Below are 23,577 nucleotides of genomic sequence, written 5' to 3' on the forward strand. Positions count from 1 at the left end.
GTGTTCCAGAGATGAAAAATAAAAAATAAATTAATAAAATATTTTTAAAAATTATTCCCACAGCCAGAAATTAAGAGACACACAAAGAAAAAAGCCACCATGAGTTAAAGCATCAGCAGAAACAAAAAGCAACAGAGAACCCTTCCTTGGGAACCAGAGGTGCTTCCTTACCATTCGCAACTCAGCCCAAAGGCCTTCTCCCTAACTCCCCTCTCCCGGCCTCTCTCGAGGGCATCATTATTTTATTCTCGTCTTGGCACTGATTGCCATCTAAGATGACCCGTGTTTATTGGTTTACTTGTCTCTTCTTTATCTCCCTCTACCAGAAAGAAAGGACTTGGAGAGGAGGGATCCTTTCTGTCTTGTTCTCTACGAGCTGCAGAATCCTGGAACAGGGCCCGACCCACAAACAGAAAGGTCAGTGAATACTGCTTGAATGAGCCAACAAAGTCGCCTGCAAACAGGCAAAGCATGATATAGGACAGTAGTGCAGGAAAGGAAGGGGTTCCTTGTGGCTTTAAAAGAAAATCTGTGGGAGGAAGGCAGTAATATGGCCGCCTGGCTGTGCTGCTCTAATGGGAATAGGGCACCCAGAATGGAGGGCTAGTGTGTCCCCTCCTTGTTGCTTTGGTCAGGTCTTTAGAGATCGTATAATTTTGGTTTTAACATTTAACGAGATAGGTCAGAACTGGGATGATTTCAGAAAAGGGACAATTTAATAGAGGTAGGAAAACTAGGATCTGTGAGGAAAGCCTATAGGATTTGGGACATGGAAGACTGGCGGGCAGCCTCAGCACTGTTTAAAAGTGAGTTGTCAGGGGCGCCTGGGTGGCTCAGCTGGTTAAGAGCTCGACTCTTGATTTGGGCTCAGGTCATGATCCCAGAGTCCTGGGATCGAGCCCCGTGTCCAGCTCCACACTCAGCAGGGAGTCTGCTTAAGACTCTCCTCTCCCTCTGCCCCTCCCCTCGCTTGTGTGGCTGCCCTGGGCGCTGAGTCCTGGACCGCAGTGCCCCCCAGAAAGCTGCACCACACTGGCTTGTGGTGGCCTATTGCCTTTTAGGCCACAGGAGGATTTTGGCCTGAGCTGGACTCCTCACCAGCCCGGGTCTGTCTGTGTCCATGGCCCATGGCCTTTCCAGGTAAATCCGTCCTCTTCAAGTCCTACTCCCCGATCTGGCTCAGGCTGCCCGTCTCTCACCTGGACCACTTGGCCTCTCTCTGCCGGTAGCTCTCACATCTTTGACCCACCCTCCACGTCTCAGTCATTCTAGAACCCCCACGAATGACCTTTCCCATCCTGACTGAGACCCTCAGAGCTAAGCAGCCCTCCTGCTCCCCAGGCCTCCCCATGCGCTCTGGAGGGACCACCTGCTTCCCCCTGCCACACCGTGCTCCTTCCCTCCGTCGGCCCCTGCGCCTGGACTGTCCTTTCCTCTCTGCCGGCTGTCCTTCAAGCTGCAGCTCGAAGCGCACCCCCGCCAGGAGTCTCCCCAGGCTCTGCGGGGCCACGGCACTTTGCACGCCCCTGGTTGACAGCCTTTAATCATGCTGGGCTGTCACTGTCTGCAAGGTCCTGCCCAGCGGGGACGCCATGTCTGCCACCTCACCACGCAGGAGGCTTGCGGAAGAGATGCTGTGAAATGATCAGATGAACAAATGACTCTTCCAAGTTCTGGCTCCTTTCGGTTTCTCTGGACTGCCCCTAGCCTGGGCCCCCTCCTTCCTAACACCACCGCGCAGCCGCGACCCGAGAGCGGAGTCCTAGAGCCGCAGGATGTCCCAGGGCGGTACTCGGGATCTGACTGTCAGCGGGTAAGGAGTCCCCATTCCCTGGGAGCCCTTGCTGCTGGAATTCTGGAAGAGGGGGAGTCCTGCCGGTCATCTGCCCAGACAGCTGCGCCACGGCAAGCCTCGGCAGCCAATTTAAAGAACCTGAGTTGAAAGCGTTCGCCCTCCTCCCAGGAAATTAACACCCTGACCTCTTTTCTGATTAAAAACTTTATTTCCAGAAGCAGAACTGTTTCAAACACTGAGTTCGAGGGATCGGCCTGTCTATAAAGCCCCAATTCCAGCTTCCCGAGTCCCAGCCCCCCTAGGGGTTCGGAAACTCCGCGCTAGCTCGCGCCCCATCTTTAGCCCCCTCTTCTCAAGGCTCGGACAACTTTCTCTCAGAGCTTAGACTGGGTCTCCCAGCTTGTCTCCCTTCTACACCTTTCACAAGAGCTCCATTTCCACGGGAAAGAGGCCAGCCTCCCGTCTGCCTTCCTCGAGAGGCCGTTTCCATGGGAAACAGGAGAGGAGAGGCTCGGGCGAGCGAGCGGCGAGCGGCCCTTCACAGGCAGCAGAGCCTCTCCACCTCCTCTTCACAGGCGTAGAATTTCTCGAACAGCTCAGGGGAGGTGCTGTTGCACTCCAGCCACCTCCTCAGCGTGCCCAGAGCCCGGAGGGCGTCGGCTTTGGTGGGCAGGGGCTGGAGGCCGTCCTCTTGGCCCCCCTGCCCGTCCTCGGCGCCCGTCTCCTCTTTGCACGCTCCGGACGCGGGCTCGTCGCCCTCCAGGTCCACAAAGCGGGCAAACTCCTGCAGGCTCAGCCCGCTGGGGACGGGCGGCATCTGGGAGGCTTCGTCCGGGCACAGGGCCATCTTGCAGGGAGCCAGCCCTTCCTGAACGAAGCTGCTGACGATGAGCTGGGGGGGCACCTTGGCCCAGGCGGCCGCCGCCATGTGCAGAGCGTCGAGCACCGTGATGCCGGCCCCCGCCTCGGCCAGCGAGATGCCGGCCCTCTTGCTCTGCACGGCGGCCAGCTTGCCCAGCAGCCGGTGCCGGTAATGGGTCTTGAAGGCCCGCACCACGGAGCCGGGCAGGGCCGGCGTGCTGCCCGCGGCGGCGGCGGCGGCGGCCGACAGGGGCAGGAGCCTCACGTGGCAGAGGCCGGGCAGGCTCGCCAGCTCCTCGAGCACGCGGGCAGCCAGCAGCAGGGTGACCTGCCGGCCCTGCTGGCCCATGTCCCGGTCAAACTGCGCCAGCCACTCGGACCAGGGGATGCCCAGGTCAGGGTGGTAGGAGGCAGGCAGGGCCTCGCTGCTGACCCCGAAGAAGCACGTGGGCGCGGCCCGGAGCCCGCTGACCAGCACGGGCCGCTTCTCCGTGCCTCTGCTGTTGGCGCACAGCAGCACCCGCACGCGGTCGCAGGCGCCCCCCCTGCCGGGCACGGCCCGGTACAGCAGAGGCACCTCGGCGCAGCCGAAAACGTCCTCGGGGGAGAAGTCCTGAAGAGAAAGAGGACGCTGGGCCCGGGACGGGGGGCCCGGGGGAGGCGGCTCAGGGGGGAAGGCGGCCGCCGCCGCACGGCGGGCCCCGAAGCCTACATTGTTACGGCGCTTCCAGCGGACCAGCCAGCCGATGCTGGGTACAAAATCCTGGCCCATGAGGTCGGCCAGTTCCTTGGCTTTGTGCAGCAGCATGGGCCCCGTGACGTCCCAGGCCTTGGCCCGGGCGATGTGGTACCAGCAGAGCAGGGCCTCGTCAATCCCGCTGTACTTGGACTCCCGCTTGCGCTTGCGCTCCCGGTTGGCCGTGCCGCTGCACCAGTCGGCCAGCAGCTTCTCCTTATTCTTGCAGATGCGCGAGATCTGGGGCTGGGAGACTTGGAAGCGCCGGGCCACCTCCGACTGGGACATCTTGGACTCATCCAGGAGTTCCAGCACCTGGATCTTCTCGGCCAGGGACAGGGCGTGAAGTTTCTTCTTGCTGCTCAGCTCCATGGCTTCTCCACGGCACCTGTGGGGGTAGGAAACAGTGAGCGGGGTCCAGATGGCCGAGGCCGGGGGGACGGGCGAGGATCACAGGCAGGAAACGAGAAGGTATGAGGACAGGGAAAGAGGCTGGTGTGTGGGAGAGACCAGGGAAGACTGGGCCAGCTGGGAGAGAGTGAGAGGGTGCACTGGGGAGGTGTTCAGAGGGCTGGGCTGGAAGGAAGGGAACAGCTAGGCGGAGGGAGCAGTGGGCTGGGCACGGACCAGGAGGAATGCCAGAGCAGAGCTGGGGAGGGGGTGGCTCACTGGTCAGAGGGAGAAGGAGTCTGGCCTGGGGTTGGGGGGGAGAAGGATGAATAAAGCCAAGGGGACAGCTGCAGAGACAACAAAGGAGTATGGATGGGGGAGGACAGGGGACTGGGACTGAGTGGGGCAGGTGTAGGAGATAATCAGGGTGGGGGGGGCGGTAGTCCCTGGGAGGGGGAGGGAGATGATGGCCTGGGCTGGATTTAAATGATATTGGGGGCGGGGTGGCGAGTGGATGAGCTGAGTTGAGGTGACAAGTATACAGACGACAGAGGGACAGATGCGGGCAGAAGGAGCGAGGCTAATTTGGTGCTGGGTCCCGAGGAGGTAAGACTGGGCGGGGGTCCGGCCTGGAGAGGGAGAGGGAGTGGGAGCACGGGGCCGAGATGGCAGGTGCACAGGCGACAAACAGCAAGAGGGGTGAGGAGGCCGCGGGCAGCAAGAGGGACGGGGTGTCCCCAGAGGGGAGGGAGGTGGCCTGGGAGGGGTACTAGAGCGCGGGCACGAGCGCCTAGGACCGAGGCAGGCCGGGAGCCGGGCTCCGCAACCTGGCCGGCCTCTCCCCACCTCGACGCGGGGTCCGTCGGCTGGGTGTACCCAGGCGCCCGCCCGCCCGGCCTCCCCGCCTCCCGGCCTCCCGCTCCGCACCCACCTCAGGCGCTCGTCCCGCGGCTCCCGCCCCTGCCCCGGCTCGGCTCGGCTCGGAGCCCCTGTCCGGGCGGCGACGGGAGAGCAGAGGAGGGACGGGCGCCACGACCCGGAGGGCGGAGTGGGCCGAGGGGCTCCGCGGGGGGCGGGGGGCGGGGGGCGCGCGCGCGCACAGCAGGGGCCCGTGCGCGCCGCCCGCGCCGGGCTCTCTCCCGGCTGGGAAGACCGCGGTGCGGCCGCTCGGCTCCCACCCGCCGCAGCCCCGCCCAGGCCCCATCAGATTGGCCCTCAATGACGTCCCGTCCCGCCCCCAGCCAAGTCTCATTGGACGTCGCAGAAGTGGTGGGGCCCTCCTGGGGGCGGTGCTTCCAGCGAGACGGGCTGTGAGGCGGAGCCAAGACCCCGCGGGAGTCCCGGAGGCGCCGCCAGCAGCTGGGGCCTGAGGAGCCTCGGGGCAGCGCGGGGGCCGGAGAGCAGCCCGGGCTTCTTAAGGCCTTCTTGGCCGTGACCTAGGCAGTCGCAGCTTTCTCATCTTCCAAACAGGGCTAACACCGCTCACGGAGTGGTTGTGAGGAAAATGGATGAAACCTTTAAGCCACACAAAAGCTGTTACCATGGACAGCGCTGGCCTCAGGTTGATCTGTCCGGCTAAGGATAAGGGACAACTACCTGCCTGGCGCCAGGTTTTTTGTTGTTTTGTTTTGTTTAAGTAGGCTCCATGCCCAGTGTGGGGCTCCAACTCACGACCTCAAGATCAAGAGTTGCATGCTCTACTGACTGAGCCAGCCCGGTGCCCCATGGCCCGTTCTGATTTAGGGCGAATAAGGACTAATTTTTATTAGTTTTGGTAACTGGTGGCAAGATTCAAGTTTCTTTTTCTTTTTTTAAAGATTTTATTTATTTGACACAGAGACAGAGATAGTGAGAGAGAGAGCATAAGCAGGGGGAGTGGCAGGCAGGCAGAGGGAGAGGGAGAAGCAGGCCCTCCGCTGAGCAAGGAGCCCGACGCCAGGCTCGATCCCAGGACCCTGGGATCATAGCCTGAGCTGAAGGCAGCTGCTCAACCGACTGAGCCACCCAGGCGCCTCTTTTTTTTTTTTTTTAAGAGAGGGAGAGAGAGACAGGGTTTGCTGAGAGCGGCAGAGAGAGAATCTTAGGCAGGCTCCATGGCCAGTGCAGAGCCAACTTCAGGCTCCACGTGGGGCTGGATTTCACAACCCTGAGATCATGACCTGAGCCTAAATTAAGTCTGATGCTTAACCAACTCAGCCACCCAGGCACCCCACAATTCAAGTTTCTAAACTCAAGATCTAATACCAGTCCCTTCCTTAGTAACCTTTAGTCCTGCCTGTTCTTAGCATGCATTTTTTGTGCAATTGAATGTAGGTATCTTTTTTTTTTAAAGATTTTATTTATTTGACAGAGAGACATAGCGAGAGAGGGAACACAAGCAGGAGGAGTGGGAGAGGGAGAAGCAGGCCTCCCGCGGAGCAGGGAGCCCGATGCGGGGCTTGACCCCAGGACCCTGGGATCATGACCTGAGCCGAAGGCAGACGCTTAATGACTGAGCCACCCAGGCGCCCCTGAATGTAGGTATCTTAACCTGCGGTCGAGTGCTCCCCATCCCGAACTTCAGCCTGCTTTTCCTCCCCACTCCCAGCTCTGATGGGAAGCCCAGGGCCACAGATGAATCCCCATCTCTCTGCCTTTCTCACAGGCTTCCCTCCCCACCCCAATCTATGGCTGGTCCTTCTTCCATCCTTCTATGTCCCATCCTAAACCCCAACTCCTGCAAACCCTTTCCAAAGTTCTTCTCACTTATGCCTGCTACGGCATCTTTTATTTTTTTACATTTCTTTTTCTTCTGACTCCTAGACTACGCAGCCACCAAGGATCATTGCTTTACTCCCTCTGCTTCTGGCCTACTTCCATGTAAAAGCCTGAGGACAGGGGATATGCTCTGTTACTAACAAAATTCCCAGCTCAGAGCACCCTGCTTATTTATTGAATGCAATCGCCGAGGCCACCGTCTTTCAGTGGGTAACAGTGGCTTTCAGGCTGTTTCAAAAAACCCTAAGGATACCTCAGGGGGCGGTTCATAATTGAAATCTTGAAAAGTTTAAGAACTACAAAACACACTTTCAAGTGAGATATAGAAAATCCATTACGGAGGCTGTCAACAATAAAATGTTGGCTCCAAGGAAAGGAGTCATTTTTTGTGCACAGGTGGCCGTGCGGGTGTTTATGCACATGGCGGGTAAGGGAAGGAATGCCAGGCAAGCAAGGTCGAGGTGCCTCTATGCTCCTCATGAACAAAGCTTTCACATGTCCCACCGTGATGTTCTTTTCTTCTGTCATTCTTTGGTATTTATATAATAACTAACCTTCTGAAATCCCAAGATCAACCGTTAGAAAACTGTCACCACTTGCATATACAAGTCTAGCAGAATTACCTTCAAACCAACCAAAATATAGAAAAAGGATGCTAAAGTTGATTTTAACTCGTTTTCTATTAATCAAAACAACTTCTCTTTTATAACAAGGAATTGTTAGAACATGAACTTACATGAAGAAATCAGAATAGGGACGCCTGGGTGGCTCAGTTGGTTGAGCCTCAGACTCTTGATTTCGGCTCAGGTCATGATCTCAGGGTCATAGGATCAAGCCCCAAGTCCAGCTCTGCGCTAAGTGTGGAATCTGCTTGAGATTCTTTCCCCCTCCCTCTCCTCCAACCCCCACTCATGCTCTCTCAAATAAAAAAATCTTAGGGGCGCCTGGGTGGCTCAGTCGTTAAGCGTCTGCCTTCGGCTCAGGTCATGATTCCAGGTCCTGGGATCGAGCCCCGCATCGGGCTCCCTGCTCAGCGGGAAGCCTGCTTCTCCCTCTCCCACTCCCCCTGCTTGTATTCCCTCTCTCGCTGTGTCTCTGTCAAATAAATAAATAAAATCTAAAAAAAATTTTTCATTTGGGATTAAAAGTTGTATTTCAAAACACTTAAAAACCACTGCCCTGAGGAAGAGAGTTTTAGGATGAAATGACTTTCTCAACCAGGAAAGGGAGTCAGGAGATAAACCACCCAGCAGGGAGTTCTGTGTAAAAACGTTTATTTGTACTAATGTTTAGAATACAGGAACTAAAGAAAGAAAGACACCTCAACTCCAAAGCGACAGTGAATTAGGGCCTGCCCACAGCCAAGGGGAAGGCCACTCCAGGGGGTCCTGGTATGGACTATCTCCCCCCACTACTTCATGTCAGTGTCACCAGGCAAAAAACTGAGGAATCAGGGTGTGAAGACCTTACCAGCTGCTAGCGAGCGTGCAAGGGAAGAAAGGGATGTCTATGTGGCTTCCCTGTGACCCAGGGGCCAGGATACACAGAGCAGGAGGCAGAGACCCCCAATTCAGTCAAGGGCAGGAGCTGAATGTCCAGGTCCAGGAAGAACAAAAAGGGGATTTCGGAGGTAGGCTTTTTTCATTGAGTTAAAAAACAGGCACATTATCCAATGTCTCCCTGTGGCCCCCAAGCTGCTGGCCTGGCCCCGATTCTTCCCCTCTCCCCACAAAACCAAAGGGAATAAGGAGGGGAGGCAGAAGACAGGAAATTCCAAGGACGGGGAATGCTTCGGTCATTAAGAGACCGCCTGTGAGCGAGCCAGGTGAGCATAAGGAAGAATCAGGTGAAGCTGCGACTCCCCCTGGGGTGGGGTGGGGAGAAGTGGGTCAGGGCAGAGCAAGGAAAGTGACCAAGAGCATCCTGGCTCGGGCAAAGGATCCTGGGTAGCAGGAAAAGAGGGCTGCGGAGAGCCACTCTGGGGGAAGGAGGCAGCGAGGCTAAGCGGCACAAAGGGCCTGGAAAGCTCCTTGCAAGCGCTGCCTCAGCTTGCTCAGTTGCTCATGCCCAGCTACTCCTGGCAGAGGCCCTGGTCTGGCTTGCCTCCAGGGGAAGGGAAAACCCTGGGGACCAGAGTGGAGGCAGAGCTGAGAGAAAAGTGAGCTGCTCTCCCACTCTTTCTCGGAGGACACTGTTCGAACCCTGTAATCGCCAGGGCCGGGGCCCAAGGCAGGCAGAGTGAATGCACTTCACGGAGAGCAGTGAGAAGCTGGGTCACAGGTATGCCTTGGGGCAGTGTGCTGCTCCATTCTCCCTGAGGGCCTAGGCCAGAGGCGGTCAGAGCTGCCACCTCTGCTTGGTGCTGCCAAAGGCGGATCGGCACGACCACCCGCGGTTATCTGGACTTGTGAGAGAGGAGGAGGGGAAAGGTGGGTATGAAAAACAAGAGAGGAAGAGAGAAACAGCCCTAGATGTATGGGGGGAGTGGGGGTGGGGGGCACATCAAGAGGAGTTCTGGTTCTGGTAGATTGAAGCTTTCTCCTTCAACAGGTCCAGACACAAGTGGCAGCTCCAACTTCCTGCAGAGAAGGAGAAACGGGTGAGGACGGGTGCTGTACCACCCTACCGCGCCGTCCTTCCGCTCCCCACACCTCGCTTCCAGGAGCAGGATCAGCTACGGGAAGGCCGGGAGATGTTCTGTGGTAGCAAAGTTTCACGGTTATCCTGAGCTAGAAGAAACCTTTAGGGCTTCAAATATCATGAAAAATAGGGCGCCTGGGTGGCTCAGTCGGTTGAGCGACTGCCTTCGGCTCAGGTCATGATCCCGGAGTCCTGGGATCGAGCCCCACATCGGGCTCCCGGCTCGGCGGGGAGCCTGCTTCTCCCTCTGACCCTCCCCCTCTCATGCTGTTTCTCTCTCGCTCGCTCTCTAATAAATGAATAAATAAAATCTTTAAAAAAAAAAAGAAATCATGAAAAATAAGTCTCAGTGGTGAAATAATCACCTGGAGGCCTACTTCCAAATACAGACTTCTAGACCCTCTTGGCCCTCTTAAATCAGAATCTCTAGGAGGGCCTGGGCAGATAGAACTTTTTAAAGCATCTCAGCTTTAGACTTGCGATTACAGAAGAACCAGACTTTGTTCTCATGGCCCCAAAGGTCAGAATGAAGATCATGAATAGTGGTTCTAGAGAAACCAGTTTTGACTCCACATAAGATAGCTTTCTAGGAAAACCACGGAAAGATGAGATGGGCTCTCCACCATCACTAGGTGTTTGAGAAGAAGCCAAGGACCAGTGACAGGAAAAGGGGGTGAACTCTGACGTCCCAGTGTGTTATGATCTCTCTCTCAGAGTAACTGGGAAAAATGTCCCTTGCAGAAAAATAAGTGTTTCATACTTTGCTTATTAATATTTATTATGGTTGCATTCTTCTGTGTTTTTTTTTCTTGAGAAACAAAATTAGTCCTCAATGCCTCAGAATTTTAAGTGTAACTGTACATCTGTGTATGTGGACGTGTATGGGGGAAAGAATCCACCCCTTTTAAAAGTTCTTCAGAGACACAGGGCTCTCAAAATGTAAGAAGGTCCTTTCTGACCCAAAGGTCAATACCACAGGGGCTGGCAGGCTTCTCTGTAAACAGCCAGCCAGAATGTTAAATATTTTAGGCTTTGTGAGCCACATACAGTCTTGGTCCCATGTTCTTTTTTAAAATCTCCTTTAAAAATGTAAAAACCATTCTTAGCTTATGAGCTATACACACGAGCTGTGGTTGGATCTGGCTTATGAATGAGCTGCAGTTTGCTGACCCCTTGACTTAAGAGCCTAGACCATCTCATGGCTTCTAGAGGATTCTCCCTCAGCTGCCTGCAGCTCTTCACTACCTCAGTCTCTGACAGTACCTCAGTCTCTGACAGTACCTCAGTAGGAAGGCCCTTCTACAGTTCATGTAGAATTTTTTCTGTAAATTGGTATTTTATGGTTAAAAAAAAAAAAAAAGAAAAAACAGAACACACTACTTCTCCCCAGAGTAGATTTAAAAACTGGGCATGACAAACGACAATAGCTTCTGTGCTCGCCTGCAGCTTCCAAAGGACTCTCAGACTTTGTTCGTGTCTCCTTTCCGGGGGGACGATGATGACGACGACACAGCAGTGTGACCTATATTACAAGTCAGCCTAACCACACAGTGAGACACTTTCTCTTGTCTGCAATGCTGGCCCACATCCTTTGTGTACAGGAAAAGCCACTGGGCATTCACATCCTCCTGAGTAAGCTCCTGATTTTCTGTAAAGGAGGAGTTTGGGCACAGAGACCTGGCTGGAGGGGGACGGGCAGAGAGACAGCCACTTTCTGGTGCCGCCACTGGTTTGGCTGAAGAACTTCTGCAAACTTGGAGCATTATTAAGCACACTACTGGAGGGGCAGACTGACCCATTCAGGCTCCAGGTTCCATACGTTTCCAGACTGGGCACGGGAAGGGGGAAGAAATGGACACTCAAGCCCGTCACATTCAAAGAGCTGATACCAAAGCCTGACATCAGACAAACTACAAACTGAGTTTCCTGGACTGGCTGGAGGGAAGCAAACCACTCCTTGGTAACTGTTTTCCGCTCAGCACCAGTTTTCTCTTTGGCTGTTGAGTTTCTGCATTTCTAAATGTACCTAACGTGCAAATGTTAAACCCTCCAAGCTGAAATGCCAGAAAAGCATTCTGAGTGAAGGCAAAGTGTCTATGCCCTAATTTGAAAGAACACTTAAGAGAACTTCCCGTACAAGTGATTTTCCAAGTTACTAGTATGACACTTGTTCTGCGTAAGAGATCAGGGCAACCTACCTTCAGGAGGCTCAGACATGGACGGGGTGAGACAGTACATATGGTAGCCACGGTCACAGTCGTCACAGAAGAGCAGCTGGTCCTAGAGAAGGCAAGATGGAAGAGGAAGGGGCAGGTGAGCGACCAGTGGGCCTCAGGCAGCCCACTGGGGGAGGGCAGGTGGGAGCTTCTGTAGACACTGCTACTCCTTCCAAGAGCGGCGGGGCAGGTGGTAGGGAAGAGCAGACTCAGGAGTTTCTGGAGAAACTTCTCCACCCGGACCACGTGAGTCACTGTCATTCCACCTGAACCCCAACAGTTTCTGAACTCAGGTCACAGCCTCCACCCTTGCCCACTACATTCTATTCTTCACAGAGCGAACTTCTCTTTTAAAAATGTTAAGACAGAGCACGTCACTCCCAATTAAACCCTCAGACCTGGCGATGCCGGCCTTCTAGCCCCTGCTCGTACTGTGCTCCAGCTGCAGGGAGGCCCCCGCCGGCCTGTCTGCCCGAAGGCCCCTGCCCTCGTTGCTCCTCCTCCGGGCAGGCTGTGCCCGCAAACCCTCTCGGACTGGCTCCTCCGCACCATCCGAATCTCCACCCCAAACACCACCTCCTCGGAGAAGCCAGCTCTGACTATCTACGTCAGGGACCCGGCGACCCTGCCACACCGCTGCTGTCCTTGTCCTCCCGGCACGCCATAAGGCCGTCGCGCCTTTCCTGGCTCGCTGCTTGTTCCCCGCAGGAGGGCAATTCCACCAAAGGACGGACCCCCGCTGGTCCTGTCCGGCGCCCTGAGTGCCCGGAACGGCATCTGACGCCAAGCTGGTGCTCCCGGGGGCGCTGGGGAGGGTGCGGCTCCCCCGTGGGGGGAAGCTGTGGGCGGGGGCGGGGGGGCGGGGGGGGCACGCACGTCGTTCTCGGAGGTGCCGCAGATGTTGCAGCACTTGCACTCGATGCACTGCCAGCGGTAGGTCTTCACGGCCGCCATCATCACCGGGGTGAACTGCAGGCAAGACGGGTGCCCTGTGGGCGGGGGAGGGGTGTCACACGGGCGGCGGGGGACTCCTACGGGGGACTCCGGGCCCTGGGGCTGGAGGTACCTGAGCGGCCACAGTCAGAGCAGGATACCAGCTCCTCGGGCTGCCCCGTCTTCTTGTTGATCTTGGAGTCCCCCAGGCAGAAGTCACAGTAATTGTTGGGCAGGGCCAGTCCGTCGGGGCCCTTCTTGGCTACGGAGAGGAAGAGAGCTCCGACGAGGCTCAGGGGGCCCCGAGGCACCCGGCAGCCCCGCGGGGAGGGCACTCCCCGAGCAGGCTGACTCCCCCTCGCCCCGCCTCCGACGCGTCAGCTTACATTTCTGCTCCTCCGACCTCTGGGAAACTGGGGTGGGCGGCTGCGAGTCTTCCTTGTCCTCACCCTCCTCCTCAGCCAAGTGGGAGTGGGCGTAGTGGTAACTGAGGCCTGGTCGGTTCTTATAACGTTTTCCACAAACTGAGCGGGAAAAAGATGACAGAGAAAGGTGTCAGGACCCGAGGTGTCAGGGCCCGAGGTGTTAGGACCCGAGGTGTTAGGAAAGGTGCCACATCCCCGCCGCCCGCTCCAGCTACGGGGCTTCGCCTGAGGCAGAAGCGACCACCCCTGCCCCCATCGGCTCTGTCTGCGACAGGCCTTCAGTGCCGGCCACCTGCCCTCACCTCGGCGAGGAGCATCAGGCCCTGGGGCTCTCCAGTTTCCGTGGCTCTTGCCTCTGTTAAACCCCAGCCCATGGCCACCTCTGCTCTCCCACACTGGCTGTCTGGGAGGCTGAACCCTGGCCCAGTTACCACTTGCCCTGGGAATAGTCTGGGGAGCTCCAGGTCAGGAAGGGAGGGGATTTTCTAAAATCTTGTAATATGGCAGGAAGGAAAAAAGGTAAGGAAGAGACTCCAAACTTTTTTACCTCTCAGTAAACGTGGGAAGCTCAAGGTATTCCATGTATACCACAGAGCTCATCTCTGCCCAATGAGGATAAAGGAGCAGGGAGTGGATCACTTGGGGGATCACCTATCAATAAGTCTGTTGGGGTCTCTGGCCCCCAAGGCAATTCGAAGACACTCCCACATCAGTACCCTGCCCAACCCCCCGCCAACTAGCAAGGAATGCAGATCCCCACATGGCATCTTGTACTCTTAAGCAGTGATACTGAGAAGAGCAAGGGGGCCAGCAGGAAGGAATGGGGGAAGGATGGGAGGAGGTGGTGGCATGGTGAGAAACATTAGCTGACCACCAAGTGTCTGTTCTGGGGAAGGGGAAGCAGCGGGATCTGTTTGTAGCGGGTTCCTTAGAACGCTTTTGAAGCCACCCCATGCAGTGGGGCCGAGCAGCCCTAGGAGCAAGTCTGTGGGAGACAAGCAGTGGTAAAGGCAGCTTCCAGGACTGTGAGGAGTGGAGTACAACAAAAAGCCCACTGCTCCTATCCCCATGCCATTCCAGAGATTTTTACGCTAGCATCACAGGAAATGAGAAAGGTGGGAGAAACAAGGGAGGAGGGAAAAGGGATATGAAAACCAAAGTCTGAAAAGTTGAGAGAGCTACCTCTCTGGGGCGCTTTCGAGGTATGCTTTTGTTTGAAACTATCTGAAAGACAGAAAGAAAAGTCATGAGAAGAAGGCCTTGATACACTTGAGACAGGAGCAGCAGCAGCAGGAAAGCGGAGCAAACGAGAGAGAAACCAGCGGCGATGGTGCTCCCAGGGCGGAGGGACAGAAGTGGGGCGAGTCAGAGAAAAGGGGGAGAGCAGACATTGAAAAACTCGGTGCTGGACTCTGGGGGCCCTGGCTTGACTGAGCCAGCAGACCTGGATGCGGTCTATCAAGGGGCCAATTCTGCCTGCTGTGTGCCCCTGGCCCCAGCACCCCACCCCAGGGGACAGCAGAAACCTCTCCCAGAGCATGCAGGTCCCACCCATTGGGTAGCAGAGGCTGGGGCCTCCCAAGGGTCTCAGAGGGAACCAGTCAGCAGGCAGGAGAAAGCGTTCAGGCCTTTTGTTACCACTCTGAGCAAGAACACAACCCTCCCTCCTCTCAGATCCTGAGCAGGGGCTGGGTCCAAGGCAGGGACTACCCACCCACTTGTGAGGCACTCACTGTCACAGGCATAGGGCTTGTCCCGATCCTCCAGGATGGAAGCGTCAAGCTTCTTACGGGCACTGCCCACACCTTTACCCTGCCAAAAAAACAAAAAGATGCCCTTATTAAGATGTCTAGTTCTGAGGAGTAAACTCTCTGGGAAGTGGCTGCTAATTTCACTCGAGAGGAAAAATGGCAACAAGCAATAGCGCAGGAGGCTCTGTAGGCTCCCCCGTAGGCAGCGCCTTGCCTCCTCACCTTGGATTTCCCCTTGCCCCGACGCTTGGGAGTGTCTTCTTCATAGTCCTCGTCATCCAGGTCATCCAGGAAGTCATCTGGTTCTAGGATCCGCTGAGTGGACAGGAGGGTTACGATGGGCAGATACAATGTACGCCCAAAAGCTCCCCCGCGATGGGCCTGGCCAAGCCACCCAGAACCTCCTCCATGAGCCGGCCCCTCCACTCTGGCCTCGTTCCTCATTGCTGCCCTTCAACACCCTAGAATCCTATTGCTTCTCCCTTCAATGCTTTGGGTTTTTCTTCCTTTGTGCCTCTCTTCCGTTGCTCTCCTGGAGTGCCTTCCCCACCATCTCCAAGGGGCCGACTCAAATGCCATGTTTTCACAAAGTCTTCCTTGGTACCCCAAGTAGCCATGCCCTCTCCTGCCTCTCATCTGATGCCCTAGGAACACACTACGAGTGGCTCCCTTCTTTCACCTCATTTCTTAGATTACTTTTTTTTTTTTTTTTTTTAAGATTTTATTTATTTGCGAGAGAGAGAATGAGAGACAGAGAGCATGAGAGGGAGGAGGGTCAGAGGGAGAAGCAGACTCCCTGCCGAGCAGGGAGCCCGATGTGGGACTCGATCCCGGGACTCCAGGATCATGACCTGAGCCGAAGGCAGTCGCTTAACCAACTGAGCCACCCAGGCGCCCCACTTAGATTACTTTTTAATGTCTATTTATTTTTTTTTAGTAATCTCCACACCCAGCGTGGGACTTGAACTCACGAACCCAAGATCAAGACTAGCACGCTGTACCAACTTAGCCACTTCTTGGATTTAAATTAGAGCTCTGTGTGACACCCAGGCGGCTCAGTCGGTTAAGTGTCTGCTTCTGGCTCAGGTCATGATCCTGGAGTCCTGGGATCGAGCCCCACATCGGGCTCCCTGCTCTGCGGGGAGTCTGCTTCTCCCTCTCCTACTCCTCCTGCTTGTGCCCTCTCTGTCAAATAAATAAATAAAATCTTAAAAAAAAAAGAGTTTTGTTGCTTACTTGTGTGGGCTTATAGGAAGTTTATTTTTCTAACTTCTCTGCTTCAGCTTCCCTGTATGTGAAACAGGGGCCATGATACCTACTTTGTACAGTTTAGAGACTAGAGAAAATGATGGAAAAGCACTTAGCACAGTGCCTGCCATATTTTTTAGCTCTTATTATTTCTGTGTATAGTTTTATCTTCCCTGTTGGTAGGGACCAGGTCTGCTTCACCCATGTAACCCCGGGCACCAAAAAATATCTGTGACAAAAGAAGATAGGGCGCCTGGGTGGCTCAGTTGGTTAAGCAACTGCCTTCGGCTCAGGTCATGATCCTGGAGTCCTGGGATCGAGTCCTGCACTGGGCTCCCTGCTCGGCAGGGAGTCTGCTTCTCCCTCTGACCCTCCTCCCTCTCATGTGCTCTCTCTCATTCTCTCTCTCTCAAATAAATAAAATCTTTAAAAAAAAAAAAAAAAGATGAATGAGGGAGAGTCTGCACTTAGAAGGAAAGGAACAGGAAAAACTGGATACTAATAGCAAAGCCAGTCAGTACTCAGTGCTAATTAGGGAATGAGCACGAACAGAATCCCAGGGGCCTGCCGCCTGGCCCAAAGCTTCTGCTTCCATTCTGATTACTGGGTGGCCTCTGATAAAGAGGAGGCTGGTTTCCATCAAAGCTCCCTTAGCCACAGTGTTCATCTTATACCTTCCGTGCTCGACTGTTGGTCACAGGAAACTCGCCCAGGCTGTCATCATCCACTCGGGGATCTGGGGCACCTCGCTTCTCCAGGGGGTCGGTGCGCAATAGAGCCTCTAAACTACTGCCGTCTTGAGAGATCAGCCCCTCTTTCTTCAGGGTCTGGTCTGTGTCTGCAGGCAAGGTCAGGATGAGGCGAGGCTCAGAAGGGCTGAAAGCAGACCGCTCTGGGTCTACACAGTGCTAGGCCAGCCATGGGCCAGTCACTGTCTTTTGATCCCTGGCTGCCCAGGAACCAAGACACCCCAGTTTACTTGGCACCGTAACTTATCTGTTTACCTGTCTCCTCTATTAGACTGAGCTCTTTAAAGGAAGGAATGGCATCTCATTCATTTTAGCATCTTCAGGATCTAGTACGTAACAGGTGATTAACAGGCCTTACATGCAGCAGGCCATACCCCTGCTCAAGGAGGGGTGTGCTTTACCTGGTTTAATAGATGGGAAAGAAAGTCTTGGATCCTCAGGAGGGTGGGCTCGCCGCTTTTTCCGCCAGCGCCGGGCAGGGTAAGAGTATAGCTGCCCAGAGGCCAATCCTGTGGAAAAAAAGAAAGAGAGAAAAGTCAAACCCTAACCCAGTCCTAGGCAATAATATCAAACACTTTATCTAGAGGAGTAGCACCCCCCCCACTCCCCACCGCCCACTGAGTTCTACAGTGAGGGAGGAATATGGACAGTGAGGGCCTGGGGGTAGGAGGAAGGACAGTTTATGGAAAAGAAAAACATATGTAAGCTTGGAGCCTTGGCTAACACATAGCTCCCCAGAAGCCCAACAACAGCCTCAGCAGGGCAGTCCTGCAGAAAACAAAATGCTGGTATGAACCTGTCTGCTTCATCCTCCCTGGGCTTCTAATCAAGGCAAGACTGTATTCATCCATGCGTGGAAAGCAGTAAGGAAAACTCTCAGCTGGCTCATCACTTAAGATGAGGAAGCTTCAGGGGCGCCTGGGTGGCTCAGTTGTTAGGCGTCTGCCTTCGGCTCAGGTCATGATCCCAGGGTCCTGGGATCGAGCCCCACATCGGGCTCCCTGCTCAGCGGGAAGCCTGCTTCTCCCTCTCCCACTCCCCCTGCTTGTGTTCCCTCTCTCGCTGTGTCTCTATCAAATAAAAAAAAAAAAAAAAAAAAAAAAGATGAGGAAGCTTCTTCCTTCCCTGTGCTCCTGAGTCTGAACCCTCACCTGGGCCCCGGTGTCGCTTTTCCATCCAGATATAACAGTTGCTCTGGGCTACTCCAGTCTGTGAGTCCAAGAAAGGAAGGCGCACGCTGCGCTCAGCACAGAGGCGGGCATTATAATTGTGGCACTGCTCCATGGCATCTTTGTAGTACTGCTCCCCAAGGCTGCAGGAGAGACAAAGATCAGGTGTGTGTGTGTCAGTGCAGGGCGGAGCTACCCCTCTCCTCGCCATCTGCTTCTTTAGAAGGCTCAAGGGACCGGGAGACTGTGGCTTCAGTCCTATTTGCCTCCATTTCTGCCTCATGGGACACCACACCCCTTCACTAAGCCATTATGAGGAGAGGCACTTTATAAATAAATTACCATCAGGAACACATGATCTCTCATGTGCCTACTCAGATTTAAGCCTAACCCACAAAGACAGGGAGAAACTAATGTTCATTCTGTGCCTCTCTTGAGTCCAGCCCTGTGCTAGTCAAGATGCTGTTTCTCTTAACCCTCATGACTCTGAGAAGCACACGTTAGCTTCTTTTCACAAATGAGGAAGAGTTCAACAAGGTCTGGGGCCCTTACTAAAATATATTTAACAAACTACAGCACGTCTACACAATGAATTTCTATTAAGCCATAAAAAAAGAAGGAAGCTCTTCATGTGCTGATCTCAAACAATCTCCAAGATGACAAGAAAAAAAAAAAGCAAGGTACAGTGCTGAGAAACGTTACAGGATGCTACCATTTATGTAACAAGAAGTGGAAAAGAAACTCCCGGCCTCCAGACAGAAAAACTGGGTGACTGGGAGGGAATTTCTTCCGTATGCCATTTTATATCTTTTGATTCTGCACTAGGTACAGGTTTCTCCCACTATCTGATGGTGTACTTTCTGGCACTTCGCTTTTATAAAAGACCTACGTTAGTACCTCTTTTCACTAACCAAAAGAGATCCAGAGAGGCTTTTTGCTTTTAAGAAGTAGCAATTGCTTCTTTGCTTTATGCCATGTCAGCTTATGAACAGTTTCATAAGAACACTCTACTTTTGGATAGTGGGGGGAGACCTGTATTTAGCCAACTAATTAATTCTATATGCTAATTTTAAAGTCAATGGAAACCATCTGAAAATACCTGAACTTCCTCGAAGCCTACTTTTTTCCTGAGTGCCATTAGACTGATATAAAACCTGTTTGCTCAGGGCGCCTGGGTGGCTCAGTCATTAGGCATCTGCCTTCGGCTCAGGTCATGATCCCAGGGTCCTGGGATCGAGCCCCACAGCGGGCTCCCTGCTCAGCGGGAAACCTGCTTCTCCCTCTCCCACTCCCCCTGCTTGTGTTCCCTCTCTCGCCGTGTCTCTCTCTGTCAACTAAATAAATAAAGTCTTTAAAAATAATAATAATAAAATAAATAAAACCTGTTTGCTCATAGGCCCATCCAAGGCCCTTTTCCATTCTCACACCATCAAATTATATAGGAAAGAACCCTCTTTCACTCAAAAGACTCGGTTTGAAATCTAAATCAAGAGTAAACCTTTAAGTGCTTTAAAAAGCTGGGAAACTACACAGTGCCAGGAGTTACCTGATTCTAAGAACCATGTATATAGAACCAACCTTGTTCTCATCCTCAGGGTTGAACAAGCACATTAGTATTGGAACTACAGTGATTCATATTTACATATTCAGTCAATCTTAAATAAACTGAGGGCAGAGGTGGTTTCTTTCCCATAGTATCCCCAGTACCCATGAATGTGTGGGTCATCCTGACTTGACTTGGGAGTAAAAAGACCTTGCATGGCTGCAAGTCACCACACGAATGTGGACATTTAGTCAGCCCATGTGGAGCTCAGGTTCCTCTGCTAGACTGGGGAAGCCGGACTAGATAAGCTCTCACGACCCCTAGCATGAGAAGCTGGACAGTGAGTCTCTGTTGCTTATGTCCATAACTCAAGCTACACTGACAAACCATGCTCTGGAATCGAGGGGGGCTTTCACAGAGCAGTCACAATAGACCACTTAGGCATAGCTTAGTATGTTCCCAAGCAACTGAAAAAGACACACCACACACAAGGCGATGACAACACAAGACGGCCTGGCTTGATTCAATGAGTGGTAATGACTGTAATTTGAGGTAAGCATGAATCTTGTGTTGGAGAGTGAAAAAAAGGGAACAGGCTCACATTAGCTGGCCTTTAGGAGGCAGCCATGTCCTCACCACACAGAGGAAAATTGGATAAACAAGGCCGAGTGCAGCAGCTCCTTTGTTTCTGCTGATGGGAATGGATACTGACACTGTAAGTCAAATGGAAGGAAGGGGGAGATGGGCTGAGGGCCGCAAAGTCAGAGCACGGAAGCTAGAATTGGTTTTGGGGAGAACAATGAGAGACATTCTATCACAGCACTTGTGAGTTAAGTGGGATTTCAGAAGGTGGTGCAAACTGTCTCGTGGGAGAACTGGGAATGAAACACATAGGTTAGGGGGAGAGAGGATCTAATGAGGAGAGACTAAGAATGAGAGAGAATTTATAAATAGGAAAATTCTTCTCCCAGAACAAGATGCAAGTCAGAAAAGATGAGCTAGCAGTCCTGACCTCAATGTATTACCTCAGCTGTTCAAAAAGCAGGCACATCACGATCAAGAGAAGCTCCAGAAAAGTATCTCTCTCCTGGGTGAGAACGTTACAGGAAGAACGGAAGCCCCTTCTTAAAGGGCAAGTTCTGTAGCGAAATGTATTAATCGTGGTCCACAGCCCTCTGCAGCTAGAACTGAGGAGAAAGTTGGTTTCTCACTCACTACTAGTACTCAGGAACCAGTGACTGGTGACCCTCACAATCTCTATAGTTCCTTTAAGAGAAATAAGTCGTGCTCTGTTGAAAGGGGCAACTCCTCTTTTCTAGCACTACATGAAAGGGTTGGCAACTCTATTTCCCCGAAGAAAGTCTTCCAACATAAAGTCTCATTACCTGTTAACTCTCAACCTAGGGAAGTCTGACATTCCCCCAGTACAGTAAGATTTCCAAGGTAGGAGCTCTGATTCTTTTCCGGGAAGCATGAAACCTGTGTAAAACCTCCCTTTACAATGGGATTGGGGTGTGGGGGGTTAGTCAACAAAGAGAAAGGCAGGGAAACAAAGAAAGAACATCTGAGTCAGGAAGGATAACTATATAAATGGTAGATCAACAGCGACATTTCTAAATTGAGGGAAATGTCAGCCTGAAGAAAGAGCTGGGGGAAACTGGAGTGGGCAGATCAGAGAGAAAGATAATAGTGTTGGGAGGAGGGGTAGCTGAAAGAGGCAGCAGGATGGAGCTGAAAGCAAGTTAAAAAAAAAAAAACAACCACAAGAGGAGAAGAAGGCACTTAGCTTAATGGAAGTGGGAAGGCATTCTCAAAAGAAAGGGCTCCAGGCGGGGAGGGGGGGCGGTGGGCAAAGCAATGTACTCTTTAAAAAGGCTCTTGGGAAGAGTGGGGGCTCAGCCCACCACAAAGGGAGATGAGAAGCTCTAAGTCCCTCAGAATAGTTCCCAAACCTTTATCTTTGTCATCCAGTCAAAATCCAAAAGCCCTGCCTGGACAACTGGTCACCTCTCCAATTTCCTACCTCTGCACCACAGCCCAATCTACCCACTAAAAAGAGCGTGCTCTATGCGCCCACCAGGCATGAACCCACTTCAATCTTCTTCAGGGAGAAGGCTAGGTTGAATCAAGTCCCAAAGCATCTTTAACTCACAGCCAACAGACCACTCTCCATTTTTCCCAACCACCATTAACTTTAACTTTGCTCGAAACCTGACCAGCACAAGGGGACCGCACGGCGCGCAGCCTGCCGACCTAGATGCCCCTCCAGGCTGCAGAGGCGTCCTGGACCGCTTCCGTCCAGTTCCCGTTTTTTGGTGGCTGGACTGACCGGTGCAAAGGCCCTCTGCCCTGAAGTTCTTTCCCTTCTGTATCTGCTCAACAAATTCCTCCCAATAATGTTTTTGGTCCTGGGAATGAGATACTCAAGACCCCCACCCCCCACCCCGACGTCAAGGGGCTGTTAAAACAAAACAGCCCCGCGGTGCTTAACCGCACAAGGGCTGCTGAGCCTGTTGCTCCAGGACCGGCCGCGGGCAGCGGATTGGGAGTGGTCGGCGCCGGGCTTCGCGGGGACACGGGTCGGTCCCGGGTCCGCCCTCAGCCCGGCCCCTCCGGACCGAGGCGTCTGGTCTCGGGAGCGCACCCAGACTGTTTCTCATACGCAACGAGGGCGCCATACTCAGGCCGCCGTAAGCCCGAAGGACCGCTCTGACCGCACGGCCCCGCAGGGAGGCTGCCCGTAAGGGGCTCCCGTGTGCCCCCCTCAGGGCCTCCACAAGTTTCCAAAGAAGCGCAACGTCTTCTTGGAGTCTCCTGTTGCCCTCCCTACTAGGAGTCGCAACAAGGCCTTCTCGGGTACGTCCTTCCCTCCGCTTCGTCCCGTCCCGCACCGCCCCCTACTCCCAGGCCCATTACAAAACCTCCCGGCCTAGGAGAGAAAGAAACGACTACTCACAGCTTCACTACATTTTCTACCACAGCCGCCATCTTCCCTGCTCCTCTCCCTCAGGCCGGGAGGCCCGGAGCCCTCAGCGCGCAGGCGCCGGGACCGCACCGGGGAACCGGTTTCCTCGTTCCTCTGCGCAGGCGCTGCCAGAAGGCGCGCGCCCGAGAGCGAGGCACGGAGAACAGGCTTCGTGACAGTCCACCCGGGCCAGGGAGCCGAGGGAGCCCGTTGCGCAGGCGCGACGGAAGCGGGCGCGCGCCCCGAGGCTCTTGCCGGAGCCGGGTGCCTTCCATGGGGAGGGCGGGGCCAGAGAGGGAGGACCTGGCCTGGTGCAGAAATGAGAGGACTGATGGAATGAAGATGTTGAGAACTGGAGACCCAGAGATGGGCTAGATGGAGCATATACGTTCTGCTACCTCACCGACCTTTAACTTTGTGGTTTAACCCTTTGCCCTCACTCATGGGCGCGGAGAGGGAGCTGTTGGTGGGTAGCAGAAGACAGGAGTGATGCACGATCCACCTGGGGCCCCAATCGTGTGCCCATTCAAGGAGAGGAAAATTAACGTCCTGAACTGGGCAGTTCTTTGGCCTGAATATCGGAGCCTTGGCAAAAGTTACCACCCCTTCCCGCCACCAAACCCAGACACCAACCTCAGTGATATCCACTCCACCTCCCTTGCTTCCTACTTTTGTCCCTCCACTGAGGCTCTGAAGAACTTTCCTCCTGCAACTATCCGTGAATCTTTTGTACCACTCATTTCTCCCTCACTGTGGAATCATGCAAATTCATGTACAAACATGGCTTAATATCCTCTTAAAAAATCAGAGCTCTTCCTTCAGCCCATGGTTGCCTTGAATTATCACCCCCTTTCTTTCCACCCTTTCAAAGCAAAGTTTCTGTTCACCCTCCCTATCTCTGTTGACTTATTTCCAAGTCCCTTTCTGCCCGGTTTAATGGCAATTTTGTTCCCACTGGTTCATTGAAACAGGTCCTAACCAAGACACCATGACACTCTGACCATTCCCTCCTTTTTCTTTTTTTTTAAGATTTAATTTATTTATTTGAGAGAGAGAGAGCATGTACAGGGGAGGAGGGAGAAGCAGAGGGAGAGGGCCAAGCTGAGCGTGGAGCCCAATGAGGGGTTGGAGGGGGTTGGATCCCATGACCCTGAGATCATGATGTGAGCGAAAATCAAGAGTCCAATGTTCAACCCACCCAACCACCCAGGTGCCCCACATTCCCTCCTTTTTCAAGCTCTTTTCAGGGTCTCTGAGATGAGCATTTTCCTGGCTGTGCTCTGAACACACTGGCAGTTCCTTCAGCCTCTTTTGCTGATTCTGTCCTTTGTTCCACTTTTAAATGTCACAGTCCTCAGGGTGTGGTCTTTGGTCTTTGCCATATACCTTATTCCATCAA

General features: G+C 53.8%; 2 protein-coding genes and 1 long non-coding RNA gene across 5 annotated transcripts; 1 reads left to right on the plus strand and 2 right to left on the minus strand.

Moving 5' to 3' along the window:
* The first annotated feature begins 1,728 nt into the window (after nt 1-1,728).
* On the plus strand, nt 1,729-15,659 carry LOC144379403 (uncharacterized). 2 transcript variants are annotated; one of them, XR_013442278.1, is made up of 3 exons: nt 1,729-1,813; nt 3,622-3,788; nt 15,442-15,659. It is a non-coding gene; the product is annotated as an uncharacterized LOC144379403 (long non-coding RNA). The 2 variants fall into 2 exon arrangements; XR_013442277.1 differs by lacking the exon at nt 1,729-1,813 and adding an exon at nt 3,295-3,409.
* TIGD3 (tigger transposable element derived 3) lies at nt 1,897-5,235 on the minus strand. Its single transcript, XM_036077647.2, has 2 exons — nt 4,714-5,235; nt 1,897-3,780 (listed from the first exon to the last, which is right to left on the minus strand). The coding sequence occupies exon 2, from the start codon at nt 3,762-3,764 to the stop codon at nt 2,334-2,336; it is 1,431 nt and encodes a 476-aa protein (XP_035933540.1). The 5' UTR covers nt 3,765-3,780; nt 4,714-5,235; the 3' UTR covers nt 1,897-2,333.
* On the minus strand, nt 7,797-22,325 carry LOC118526405 (zinc finger protein ubi-d4). Of its 2 annotated transcripts, XM_078057782.1 has the most exons (12): nt 22,170-22,325; nt 17,653-17,813; nt 16,903-17,010; nt 16,427-16,590; nt 14,727-14,819; nt 14,487-14,565; nt 13,936-13,977; nt 12,715-12,852; nt 12,462-12,590; nt 12,272-12,384; nt 11,378-11,459; nt 7,797-9,118 (listed from the first exon to the last, which is right to left on the minus strand). In XM_078057782.1, exons 1-12 carry the CDS (start codon nt 22,199-22,201, stop codon nt 9,042-9,044), a joined length of 1,218 nt encoding a protein of 405 aa, XP_077913908.1. In that variant the 5' UTR covers nt 22,202-22,325; the 3' UTR covers nt 7,797-9,041. The 2 variants fall into 2 exon arrangements, with proteins under 2 accessions (XP_077913908.1, XP_077913909.1); XM_078057783.1 differs by lacking the exon at nt 13,936-13,977.
* Nucleotides 22,326-23,577: the final 1,252 nt, after the last annotated feature.

This window comes from Halichoerus grypus, chromosome 11 (genome assembly GCF_964656455.1).
Source record: "Halichoerus grypus chromosome 11, mHalGry1.hap1.1, whole genome shotgun sequence".
Lineage (NCBI taxonomy): Eukaryota > Metazoa > Chordata > Mammalia > Carnivora > Phocidae > Halichoerus > Halichoerus grypus.